Raw genomic sequence first — 12,584 nt, forward strand, 5'->3', positions numbered from 1 at the left:
GGCGTGACTGCGAATCCGGATGATCGCTGCTGAACATGGAGGCGCCCTGTAAAGGTGAGTGGAATGCGGCGCTGCAGCGATCGACGCGATGAGCTTTTAAATAAAAGTCTTCCTTTTCAGGATTGTCGGCGAGATGTCTCCGGGATGCGGATTTAGCAGGTAAGGACTTTTCCTTTTTCTGTTTTCTTCTCTTCCTTTGCAGGTGATCCAGGATGCTGGCAGGCGTGGCAGAAGTCAGGATGCAGGAGCAGACACGGTGAGCGTCCAGCTGCTAGATGCAGAACAACGCGAAGCACGTGTGGCTGTTCGGGTGGGGTTTAAATAGCCTTGGAAGAAGTTCCAGGTATGTATCCTTCCCCGACCACGCCCGGATGTTAAATTAGTCCCACAGGTAAAGTAGTTCCTTTCAGGCCTCAAGGAGGCCGGGATCCTGCAGCATGGTCTGCATCAGGTAAGTGCACCCAAGCACTCCCATAATGAGCCTGGCGCCATAGGCGCCAGGACACTGTCCAAAGGGCCCCTATATGGGGTTGTTGGGTCCTTCCTTGGGGACTGGATGTCTGCTTTCGGGGACGCAGGGCTTGAACCGGCTCCCCGGGAGCGGGCATCATGACACACACAATGTGGATACTATGACATTACAATATGCCCATGTCCAGGTCCGATCACTATTGATTTGAAGGTATCGTGTAAGCAGCAGATAAGAAACCCGATACCAGTAAAACACACGAAAACCTCCAGAAATATGAGGAAACTATCACTTGAAGCTATGAAGGAATGGTTATTACCTTTAGAAGTGAGGGCGGAGAGTCTGGTCACAGCTTATGACATAGGTAAAGCTGTCCAGGAAACACAGAAAGCAGTGAATGCCCTGGCACCATTGAGAACTAGACTGGTACCTGCTAGGAATGAGAATAGTTGGTTTACACCAATTGAAAATTATTAAAAATAAATGTTTTATTTGTGGAAACATTTCAGGGATGAAAATGATAGGGAGCATTATATCAAAGCACCCAACGTTTTTAAATCTGTCATTATTAAGGTTAAGAAAATCATGTTTGATCACAGAATTCAAGAGGCACAACATGAAACTAAAGAACTTTTTAAAATCTTGGAAGAACTAGAAGATCCATGTCCAGGCATGTGGGACGGGCCCATAAAAAACGTAGAATGGTGTCCATTCAAGAGGCCATGATGAGCAAGCTTGATAGGATAAAACAAAATACTGAAGTAAACAGGAAACTGAAGGATTATGCTGAGCCAGTGGCTAGAAGTACTATACACAGACAGTGGAGCCTCAATTTAACTTTCGCTCAGTCACAGAGACAGAATTGTTGGGTATTATTGACAAATTGAAACCTACACTGTAAGGGGGATCCATGCCCAGCAGAAATGTACCCCCATGCTGATCGGAACATTGACCACATTTGTTAATGCTTCTTTTGCAGAAAGTCATGTTCTAGAGTGGAATAAGAGTGCATGCATTACCCTGTTGAAAAAGACTTGTCTGTGCCCTCTCAAAACAACTAAATATAGGCCTATCACCAACACTCCCTTCTTGTTAAAGATTTTAGATTGTGTGGCATATCTACAGATTTGAGAGTATTTTAAACAATCATAAAGTGTTACACAAAAGGCAATCTGGTTTTAGACAGGGTCACAGCACTATTGGGTTTAAAATCGAACAGCCTAGGTGGTATGGAGAAGGCACAGATAGCTGTCCTGAGGCTGTTGGATCTATGCGGGGCCTTCAACCTGGTGGACCATGCCTAACTTCTCACCAGGTTGCCGGAGGATGTAGCATTTTTTGGACGCGGCTGCAGCTTGGTTAGAATCCTTTCAAAGAAATAGATTGTACAGGGTATGTAGTGATACAGCACCATTTGTACTGCAGTTTGGAATACCACGAGGAGCGTGCCCATGACCCTCCCTCTATAATAACTTTACTGTCCCACTGTTTGAGATACTGGATGAAAAAAGGCACAGACTTTACAAACTATGCAGACGACACACGGTCATCCCTCTCTCTCTGCCGATTAGGAGCAGGAATCAAAAAGGTTGAATAAGGTCTATGACACTATTCACATTTGGATGGTGGAGAATGGCCTCGCCTTAAATAAAGAAAAGACGAAATTGATGGTGGTGGTGGTGGGTACAGCAAAAATAATTAAAACGCTTGGAGCAGACTAGAAGACGTTCAAAGTGTCAAGCTGTGACTTTGAAACAAAAAAAGAAGGTAAAAACATTGGGAATTTACCTGGACCAAAATCTAAACATCAATGCCTAAGTGGGCAGTCTGGTTACTTCCTCAGCATATTATATAAAGCTGTTGGCTCAAATTTTCCCCTACATCTCAAAGATCAATTGTGAGACAATAGCAAAGCCCTTATAGGCTTCAAGATCGACTATTGTAGCAGCCTATTAGCTGGCAATAAGAAGACAGTTTGCCTGTCTTCAGGTTATACAAAATAGCGTTGTGACAGCGATTGCTGACTTGGAAGGAGGGACCATGTAACCAAAGCACAAAGAGAATTACATTGGTTACCGATAGAAGCAAGGATCAAGTTTCGTCTTCTTGTTATAGCACATAATTAACTAACAGGCACAGGTCCTGCATATCAGAGCGAGACATTGCTTATAAAACCTAATGCCAGAATGCTCAGATCAAACGATCAGCTGAGGGAGCCCAGGTGCACGCTTTCACAAGTTAAGAAGTGTGCTTTTTCGCTGCAGCCCCTATAGCCTGGAATGCTATTCCATCTGACTTTTTTTAAGTGTCATCGAAACGTTTAAAAAAAATTGAAGACCCTGCTCTTCAGTTAGTCTCAGCAAATTCTAGTCTGTCAGTTAAACCCCCGTATACCACCTGCATTCCTTAGGTTATGTTTTTGTGTGTCTGAGCCAATAAGCCTTTGGATCCATATGTGCGTGGTGTAAATTTATAAACTAAAGTAAACGGCATATTTGGGCAAACCCAGCTCAATGAATATCTACGACGAATCAACTTCCAAGGCACCAGAAGTGATCCGAACAGATTCGAAACAAAAGTAAATTATAAACCTTGTCCAATTTTGGTAACATGGACGGAACAGCAGGCTTATCTCTGCAAGTTCGTGTATCGTTGGTTAGTTGCAACAAAGTGAAAATACAATTACCCAATGATAAAAATGACTGTCCAGTCAAGGTTGTACAACATATCTACTTTATTATCACAACACAAAGTTCTAACACACTACAAAGTACAACCCACCCTGTAAAGGAATACAGAGAACAGAGTTTCAAGAAGGAAAGGGGCTGCACTCTGGATACCGACAGGAGGCTAGTCAGTAAGTAATTAATCACAATGTTCAAGGATAGTTGGTTTCAGCACAAAGGGAGCAATGGCTAGTAAAATGTCACTAGAGGCCTTCGGAGAAGGACCAGGGAGACAGAACCACAAAGTTAATTGTGCTTGTAGAGGTTCTTGATGCTCAACAGGGTCAAAACAGTTTAAGGGTGCTTTGCAGCTTCTGCAACAGAGTTAAAGATAATAATAATAATAATAATAATAATTTGACATTTATGTAGCGCTATGAACCCTCAGATGGGAGACAGCTGCGGCAGGCAGTTTGGCGAGCGAGGCTGGGCGGATGGCTGCAGGCTGGCCTACATGGCGGCTCGGGTCAGGAATTATTGTCTCAGTGGTGGTTGGTGGGTCTGAAGCAGGGGTCGAGGTTTCTCAGACGGCATGAGCGACTGTGGCATAACAGTCAGGGGTGCAGTCGGTTGCAGCTTGAGGTGCCAGAATGCCTCGATAAAATGTCCTTAAGGCGCACTCTGGTTGATGCTCGTCGGTATACTCCTAGCTTCTTCACTGGGCTTATGTCGTCCTTTAAGGCGGATAGCTCAAAGATGAGGAGTCTGTTGAAGGAAACTTCCCAGTCCTTCTTTTGGATCAGAGAGACTCTGGCACTTTCCACCTAGGAAGCTTGCTTGCAGAGCCTAGCAGGGCATGCCGTGTGATGGCTGGGTACCCGTTCTGGAGCTGCTGTAGGGTCCTCTGGATTCAGCATCTCCCTCTGTTCACTGGGAGATGTTTAGCAGAGAGATCTTGCTTCCCTCTTTGGAAATCCTGGTCTTCCTTCAATGGCAGAAGCTGTAAGGCAGACTGCATCTTCAGCTAGGGTGCAAATTAGTCCCGATTACTCCTTGCTAAGTCTTCAGATTATCTGCCAAAAGATGGGTTCAACTCTCTTTAAAGCCAAATGGGCCCCAGTGAATGGTAGAGGCTAAGCCTACCTTAATGAACCAATCCTGGGTCCCCACCAACAATCTTCCGTTATGCATGAGGTCATAAGCAGAGTGCTTTGCAACAGGAAAGGTAAGGGGGTGAAAACATGTGCTACCAACTCCCATCCATCTTCCTGTCTGCTGTGGATCAAATGGTCTCTCTGGTTAATTGAGCTCTCTGTGGTTCCAGATTAAAAGCGGCAGGGCTCCCTGAAGCAACGGTCCAGACCAGACTCTTGGTTGCCGGCAAACCACATTCTCATACCTTCTGAATGGGGACCCATCTGCGGGGACGACTACTGTAAACAGTTCTAGATATAACATTTCACTGCCCTTGATACCAAGCGCCAGGAGCTGACTTCAGGCTGACACAGATGCATAGCAGAAAGATGTTGAGGTTTCCTGCCCTTTGTCAGTTCTGTGACCAGGCCTCTCGCAGGGCTGCTTCAATGAACTCTCATTAGTATATAGAGCCTTTGATAGTTAATTAGACTGGGCCTGGCCGGAGGAAGGTTTTGATCTCCAACTCTCAAGATGCCTTCCAGTACTCCTGACTGTCACATTCCAACTAAATGGGACAGGGGGCGTGGTGCCTGCAGGCTGTGTCCACCCAGAGTACACAAATCTATGTGTTTGTTGTGCAGTGAGCATAGGAACATGTGTGGGGATAAGCCCTACACATATTTTGGAGGTTGAGCACTCATCATTCAATTTCTTTAAAAAATATTTAAAAAAGGCCAGGTGTGTGCACACCCACTGTGTGGATGGTCACATTCCACAGTGTCATTACATGGCCAGACTGGCATTTGTGTGCAGCCAGTTTAGCCTTCTCTTACTGTGGTATGACATTCTTTACTTGCCATCTAGATAACGCAAGCATGATAAGTGTCATCACATGGCTAGACTGCCCTACAGTGGTGTAGCCACTGGACAGGTTTTTTTGCGCCATGACATTTTTAAATGGCAATGTCAGGAGGAGTATGTTCTTACATGGGGGTAACCGCATATATCAGCAGAGCAAGCTTGGACAAGTTTTCTTATAGTATCATTATCATTAGTCCTTTCATATTTGTGGCAAATATTATACCCCTCCAATTCAAAAGAAATCACCAGCCACCGCGGGTGGCTGGTACATACAAGTTTATTTCATATTCCAAAGGAAGGCTCTCAATGTATTCTCATCCTACCCTAGATAGAGAGAACTAAAGAGTAATCCTGAAATAATGGACCCTATTATACAAATCATCAACACATAATCAATAAAAAATATATTTGATACATTTCCTATACCAGTATCGCAATTGGGAGCATGGAACAATTGCCACAATGGAGAATGCGTTACATCAGCGCTTACCTTCATCATTTTCGGCTCCCTCGCCATGGTTAGTCGCTTGGATTATTTTGGCCCCTTCACTGAAAATAGTCACTAGATTGGTCACAATGGCTTGTCCTATCTGATCAATTCGGCCCTTCTTCCCAAAAGGGAGCTACCCCCTGTGAGGCTAGGGTAGCGAGTCCACTCCGCAAGACCCTTCCTAGGGGTCTGGCAAGTGGGATTTCACTGGGAGTGACTCGTCTCTCTGGGACAAGGACTCCCAGTCTGGACTACATTGTCAACCTACATGAGAAAGCCGTTTTTATTCCAACTATGACTCCACCAACTAGTGACATTTCCTCCTCCTATTTGGCTCCAGGCAATGCTGGTTTTTGTCAGAGCACCATCTCTTTGGTCGCGATGATGTACATAGACCTTTAAGAAACTGAATGGCGAGGGCACTCCTACTCAAGGGGGGCGATTCCTATGCAGAGGCTAGCCTCTGGAGAGGAGACGTCCTGGAGGGGTGGAGCCACGTTCTGCCGCACAGCCTGTGTTAGGCTTGAGTGTGAGCCTAATGCTAGCCAGATGCTGGTAGGCTGGTGTCCGGTCCGACCGGGAAGCCAAGGTCAGGGGAAGAGGCAGAGATAGGGAAGCACCTGTCACCTAAGATGGCACGACCACAGGGAAGCTGTGGTGGGCTTGGCGCCCGGCAACCGCTGCCGACACCAGATCGCTAAAGATAGCTCGGATCCCTGAGATCTACGCCCAAAGGCAAGGCGAAGACAAGTGGCAACAGGGAAGTGAACGCTCCCAAGGCGAACCTACCGATGAGAGATGCAGACACTTTGAATTAACACTGGGAGAGCCGACGAGGCTACAGGAGCCTAAGAAACCCGAAATGGGCAAGCAGCACCTATAAATCAGAACAAGAGCAAAACAAACTCTTGGAAGCAAGACTGGAAGAGCCAGCAAGGTTACGAGAGCCTGAGAAACCCGAGTGCCCAAACGCCTTACGGAAAGTACGCTGCCTTTGTGGAAATAAGTTTGCCAAAGGGCCATCGGACTTCAGGGAGCCCAAGAGCCTCGAAATTGTTCGAGAGGGGACTGGTAAAGGAAACTTAGAAAGTTTCTGGATAAGAAACCTTTGTTTCCTGACAAAAGGGGGCACCATACGGAGGATACTTTAGTTTGAACCAGTAATTCTACAGGAAAGCCGTGAACTATTTTATCTTTTGACAGACTTGAATCCAACGACGAGCTACCCAGGTGAGTGGACCAGGCAGAAGCCCAAGATAAAGGCTATGGCTCCACCCTCTCTATTATAGCTAACTTTTCCCCAAAGTGGTAGGATTGGTTGGATAGGATTTACACACAACACTGTTTTCTTTTGACGAGCACCATTAGTTTTAGTTTTTAGGCACAGCACATCACTCAGATAGGGCAAGCCAAGAGTTTTAGTCACTTTTAATACAATCCCTTATAAAAATGTCAGTCATGTGTCCGAGTCCTTTTTCTGGTTCGCCACACCATGAATCATGAAATTTACAGGAATTTTTTTCATGTGTTTCCCAAGTGAACAAATTGTAAATTGCATATTTGACGTTCTCAAAAATTGTGCTGCAAAATGCATAATTTCAGCACATTATTTTAAATGCGTCAGGGAAGTGGGGTAACTCCCCAAAATCCCCTCAATTATTTGGGGCTCCCTTGCCACGCTCGGTTGTTCACACTAATTTGTAGAAATATTTGGACCCTCCACTGAAACCATGCACCACATGTGAGCCCTCACCTATGAATCATTTAGAATCATGGTGCCACTTCATGAGCTATCCACCCGCCTGGCACCAAAATCTGTCTCGCCACTGATTCTACTTTTAGGTTATGCATGGATTATCCTTAGATGCTACGTGGGGAAAAAGCACTTGGAAACCTAAGATTCAAATTATGGATCACTTTACAAACGAACACTTGATCTATATACATGCACTCATCTCCCAGAAACAACCATCAAATACATTGTCTCAAACGGGAAGTTGCTTGCTTTCACTGGTGGAGTTCCACATCACAAGAAATTGATAATTGAGTGAAAACTCCATATGAACAAATATTCATAGATTCAATGTTTATCTGACGCACAAAGCGCACACGTGTTTCGACCTCCATGAGGTCCTCATCAGGACTTCACACAGTCCAATGATGGCATTCCATCGAAAAGCTCATCACACAAGCTTGCAATCAATGACAAGACTGTCCTCGGTATTCTGCCAATGCCTGGTCTGGTCCAGAAATAATGGGTGTTGCGTGCTAGATGGGCGGCACCCACCTAGACACAGAGTTCCCTTGCTGCCCAGATTGAGGGACTACTCAATGAATACGTGGACAGCCAGGAAACAGTTCTACATCTTTATTCCCTCAACATCAACCTTCCACTGCTCCCTGTGCCTTCTGGCTCCCTCCCTGCACAGTGCACACGTGACTAACACACCAGCTTCACAACGTTACAATGGAGTTAACACAAACTTCAAAGTCTTCATGTGTGCCAAGTACCTGCCTTTCCTAATCCGAGCACTGATACAGCGAGATTAACACCTACACTTCTTTAGATTGATTCTCTAACACGAGCGTGTTTTTTCACGGAATTCTGCCACCTTTGACATGATGATGCAGACAGCATTTTAGGGACAAGGCGTAGAAAATCAGATGGACTCTAACACGAGCAAACAATAATCCCTCTCCTTGCTTTGTCCTCCCCATTTGTTATTCCTTTTACTTGGGCTTTGGTCCAAGCACATGGACCTTCCCCACAGCTCCTGTGATGTAGGGAGAGCCCCATGCGTCTTGGGGCCTCATGAATGGCCTGCAATAAGTAGTTCTCCAGGAGACCCCTCACTGCTGAGGACCCCTCTATTTTGTGTTATGCCACTGTTTGGATCTGACACACTGCACTGAGGAGTAAAGATAGAATGCGTCCCAACAAACATTATCCCTCATGATTGTGTGTAGGGCAAGTTAAAATAAATCTGGCAAATAAAAATCTTTTTCTCTGCGCATTGGAAATCCACTTGTCAAAATACTTACAATTTCTGTTAAACGCCCAAACACTAGACATGTTGTTGTGCATCAATGTAATGGTGTTGCTTTGATCCAGCAGTAGCAAGCCAGAGGTTCCATTCTTCAGGTCCCACATCAGAGTGTGGTCCACAGCCAGAAAACTAGGGGAGGGGACAGAAGGAAAAGAAGCTCTCATTGAAGTGGTTTTTAAAAAGAAAATCAAATAAAAAATGTAAAACCATTTTTAATGTTCACATGACCACATATTTGGAAATAGTTATTCGGGGGAAGCCTACTGGTCTGAACTTTAGCAGAATGTCACCACGTCAAAGGTGAATTATTTATTGTAACCACTCTATGGTTTTCATACACAAACCCATTGAGTAAAGTACATTGGAAACTGAACATAACTTGGGATAATGACATTTTCCCCAGACACATTGAAGTGGTTTTCAAATTATTCCAAGGAGACACTATAAAAGGAGTTACATTTTTTACAGGCCAAACCTCAAGGAAAGTGCGACATCTCGCTTTATAAAACCACACAACGATTCCTTTGATTCAATGCCGGTGTGTAAGAGAAGTTTTGCACTGGAAATATTAATTAAAATCTTCTAAAACAACAATCTACCATCAAGCGCATCCACCATAGCCATTGCTTTAATCTTCAGTCTTTATGCCCCATTTACAGTGCTTTGGTGGCCCTTTTAAGTATTCGTTTTTAGTGCTTGTTGATCCTTATATGAGCAATTGTTAACCTCCCGTCCCCTTCTAAAAAGTTATAAAAACTGCCTTTTCCCTGTTCCCATTTTGTCCAATTTCCCAAACCCTTTAATCATCCCACATTGTCCTAGTAGACATTGTTGGACGTCTTCCAATTGTATATGCCATGACTTTCACCCCAAAAGTATATAAAATGTAGATTTTTGAAAAACGGTTTCCTTTCGTAATTACGCTGGCCTCTTGTGTGAGAACCTGGGAATCCTTTCTGTGTTCAGGCTCTTCAGTTTGGGTGTCAGTGAACCCTTTTCCAATTGGTGGAGTCTCATGTGAATCCATTGGTTTCATCTGGCCACTTGACTTTTTTGTCTCGTTTGAGGCCTTAGAAAGGAACTGAAAGCATGAAATGGGAATGTGTGTTGTAGGCTGAGGTAGATGTGGTGGAGGAGTCGGAGGATGAAGACGTGAATTAGCAAGTCCCAGAAGACAATAGTGTGCCTCTTAGGCATGCAAGGATATGCCATGTTGCCAGTGGCCCGTAGCAGGTTTGATGTAGATGGCAATGGCTCAAGAACGAAACAGGTAGGGCTGATAACGAAGGGAGGGTTTTCTACCACCAGAGGTGGAAGTGAAGGTACAGAACAACCAGGCGGCGAGGAGTCTTTATGTCAGATTGAAGGGAAGATGCTGGTAGGTGTCTGGGATGTAAGACTGGTAGACCTAACCAGTATGGCAATACAGAAGGACATGGTAGCTGGAGACTCCACAGCACTTGCTAGACAATGTTGCTTAGTGGCTCAACCTTTGATTTGGGGGGGGGGGGGGCGATGGGAGCTCAGCGGGGACAAAGTGTGGGCCACCCCAGAGAATGACAAGTTTGGGGATGCAGGAGGCTGAAGACAAACAGATGCAGGAGACCGAGTTACCAAGCAGATGGGTCGGGAGATGGGGCGTGGGGGGATACGGAAGCTGATGTGCCTTGCAGAGGGGGCAAGGAAGACACAGGCATCCTTTGTCAAGTTTTAGGCAGGACAGGGGACATCTTCCAGACCCAAGACAGTGCTCACCTTGCCATGGGCCCGGGATCATTTTAATTTAGTAGAGGGGAAGACGGTCACGGTTAGTGGTGTTCCGACACCGCTTTCTGTGAGCCCCCCACCCCCCGTGGCCTAGCCACACTCCTCCATTTGCATAACAACAACAATTAAAAAGGAGAGAATCTAACTACTAAAACATTTCACAGCACACAATACAAACCTACTACCCCCATTTATTGACAGCCACCCTGGATCCCTCAGTGGTGTTTTCCATGGCTCAGTCCGTCACATAGTCAGAGACGGGCAGGTTTCCCACGCCCTGTGTTCTCAGGGGGAACCTCCTGCCGACGTCTCTGGTCGGGGTGCTGTGACCTGGTCCGCTCCGGGCGGGAGAGCTCACGGCGGAGGCCTCACCCCCACCCTCGTCCAGTGCATCTTCGCCCTCTCGGTCGTCAGTGCTGTCCACTCTCGGCTCACCCAACCTCTTGAAGAAGCTGGCATTCCTAGTCACTGATGAAGTCCCGTCAGAGGCGGTCACCATGGACCCCTTCACCGCCACGACATCCAGGGGAGCAGGTTCATACGTGAGGGAGAGTTTGCCCTGTGGGTGGCGATTCTTCACTAGCACTTCATCACCCAGGGCAATAGTGGGTGGTCTCAGCCCTCTCCGGATGTTTTCCGTCTGCGTTCTAGCCAGTTGGTCCGCCTCCACCTGTTCGTTGTCAATGACAGCCGGCTCCCGAACCCCCACCTCAGGAATTAGGTCTCTCGGGCATCGTTGGAATAGGGCCTCAGCAGGTGCCACACCAGTTGATGGATGGGGTGTGGTCCGATATCCCCGCAGAAATACGTACAGCGCCCTCTGTAGGCACTCTCCCTTCCCTTGGGCGATCCTGAACACCTTGTTCAGTGTACGCATCATGCGCTCTGCCTCCCCGTTTGCCCTAGGCCAGAGCGGGGTGACCTTTCTGTGTTGAATGCCATAGTCCCTAATGAGGTCAGCGAAGCTCTCGCCTTGGAACGGTGCCCCGTTGTCGGAACACAGAACAGAGGGTAGTCCATGAGTGGCGAAAATGTTCTCCAGTGCCATCACTACGTTGTCAAACGCTGACCGACTATGAATTCAACCTCAGGATATCGAGACCACTCGTCCACCACCACTAGGAAGTGAGTGCCCCGTGATGTGGAACCCGAGTCCGCGTGCACCACCCTCCCATGGTCTTGGTCCCTCTCGGCATTGTCTCGATGGACGGCTCCCTCTGGGCCGGTGATGCGGCCTGGCACCACACGCATGATGCCACAAACTCCTCCACTCGCCGTTCGAGCTCAGGGAACCACACCTTCTGGCGAAGACGAGCTTTCGTCTTGGAGGCTCCTTGATGGTGAGCCAGGGCGATAACCTGTGGGATTTTGGTCTGGGGCACCACGATCCATCCACCTCTCAGTAAGAGCCCCGACTCCGAAAATGTCAGTTCTTCGCATACCCGCCACAGTTGCTCCAGAGCCACTCTGGCCTCACACGTTCTGCGGTCCAAAGCCTCCAAAACAGTTTTCCAGGCACCCTGTTGCATGGCTGTCTTTAGAACGGCAAAGCACTCGTCGTTCTTTGACGCTAGCTCCAGCTCCTCCACCTGCATGGAGTTAGGGGTGGCCGTTTCTACAACCAAGCGAACCTGTTCGTCGGCCTCTTCTGCTGACGTGGATGCACGAGAGTCCCCTCTTGGATGACGAGACAGATAGTCAGCAGCATTGTTGGCCCCGGGACGATATATTAAGGACACTCCATACTCGAGCAGAGCCAGCCTCCAGCGCTCAATTCTCACCGGTGGCCTGGAGGAAGAGCCAGCCATGATTGGCAGCAGAGGTTTGTGGTCCGTGACGACAGTCACAGGTCGCCCCAGAATGTACAGGCGAAAATGTCTACAGCCCCACAAGACCGCCAAGGCCTCCCTACCTTTGTTCTGTATCAGAGAGTGCCTTACTTGCATAGGCTATGGGGCGAACCTCCTGGTCACTCCCCACCTGAGTGAGCATCGCCCCCAGGCCGTAGGGGCTGGCATCCACGACGATCTCTGTCTGCAGGCCTGGATCGAAAAACGCCATGGTGTCCTCCGCCGCCAGGGCATTCTTGAAATCATCGAACGCCGCTTGCTCAAGGGGCCCCCACTGCCACACAGTGTCCTTCTTTG

The 12,584-nt window shown here is 47.3% G+C and overlaps 1 protein-coding gene across 3 annotated transcripts in view; it reads right to left on the minus strand.

Moving 5' to 3' along the window:
* LOC138513069 (uncharacterized) overlaps positions 1-12,584 on the minus strand; it is a 1,355,028-nt gene that overhangs the window by 1,000,903 nt on the left and 341,541 nt on the right. For all 3 annotated transcript variants that reach the window (XM_069627754.1, XM_069627753.1, XM_069627752.1), the window contains exon 4: positions 8,666-8,799. In XM_069627754.1, the coding sequence (XP_069483855.1) occupies positions 8,666-8,799 (134 nt within the window). The remainder of the gene's footprint in view (positions 1-8,665; positions 8,800-12,584) is intronic.

The sequence above is a fragment of the Ambystoma mexicanum genome, chromosome 12, assembly GCF_040938575.1.
Source record: "Ambystoma mexicanum isolate Mex_15411 chromosome 12, UKY_AmexF1_1, whole genome shotgun sequence".
Taxonomy (NCBI): Eukaryota; Metazoa; Chordata; class Amphibia; order Caudata; family Ambystomatidae; genus Ambystoma; species Ambystoma mexicanum.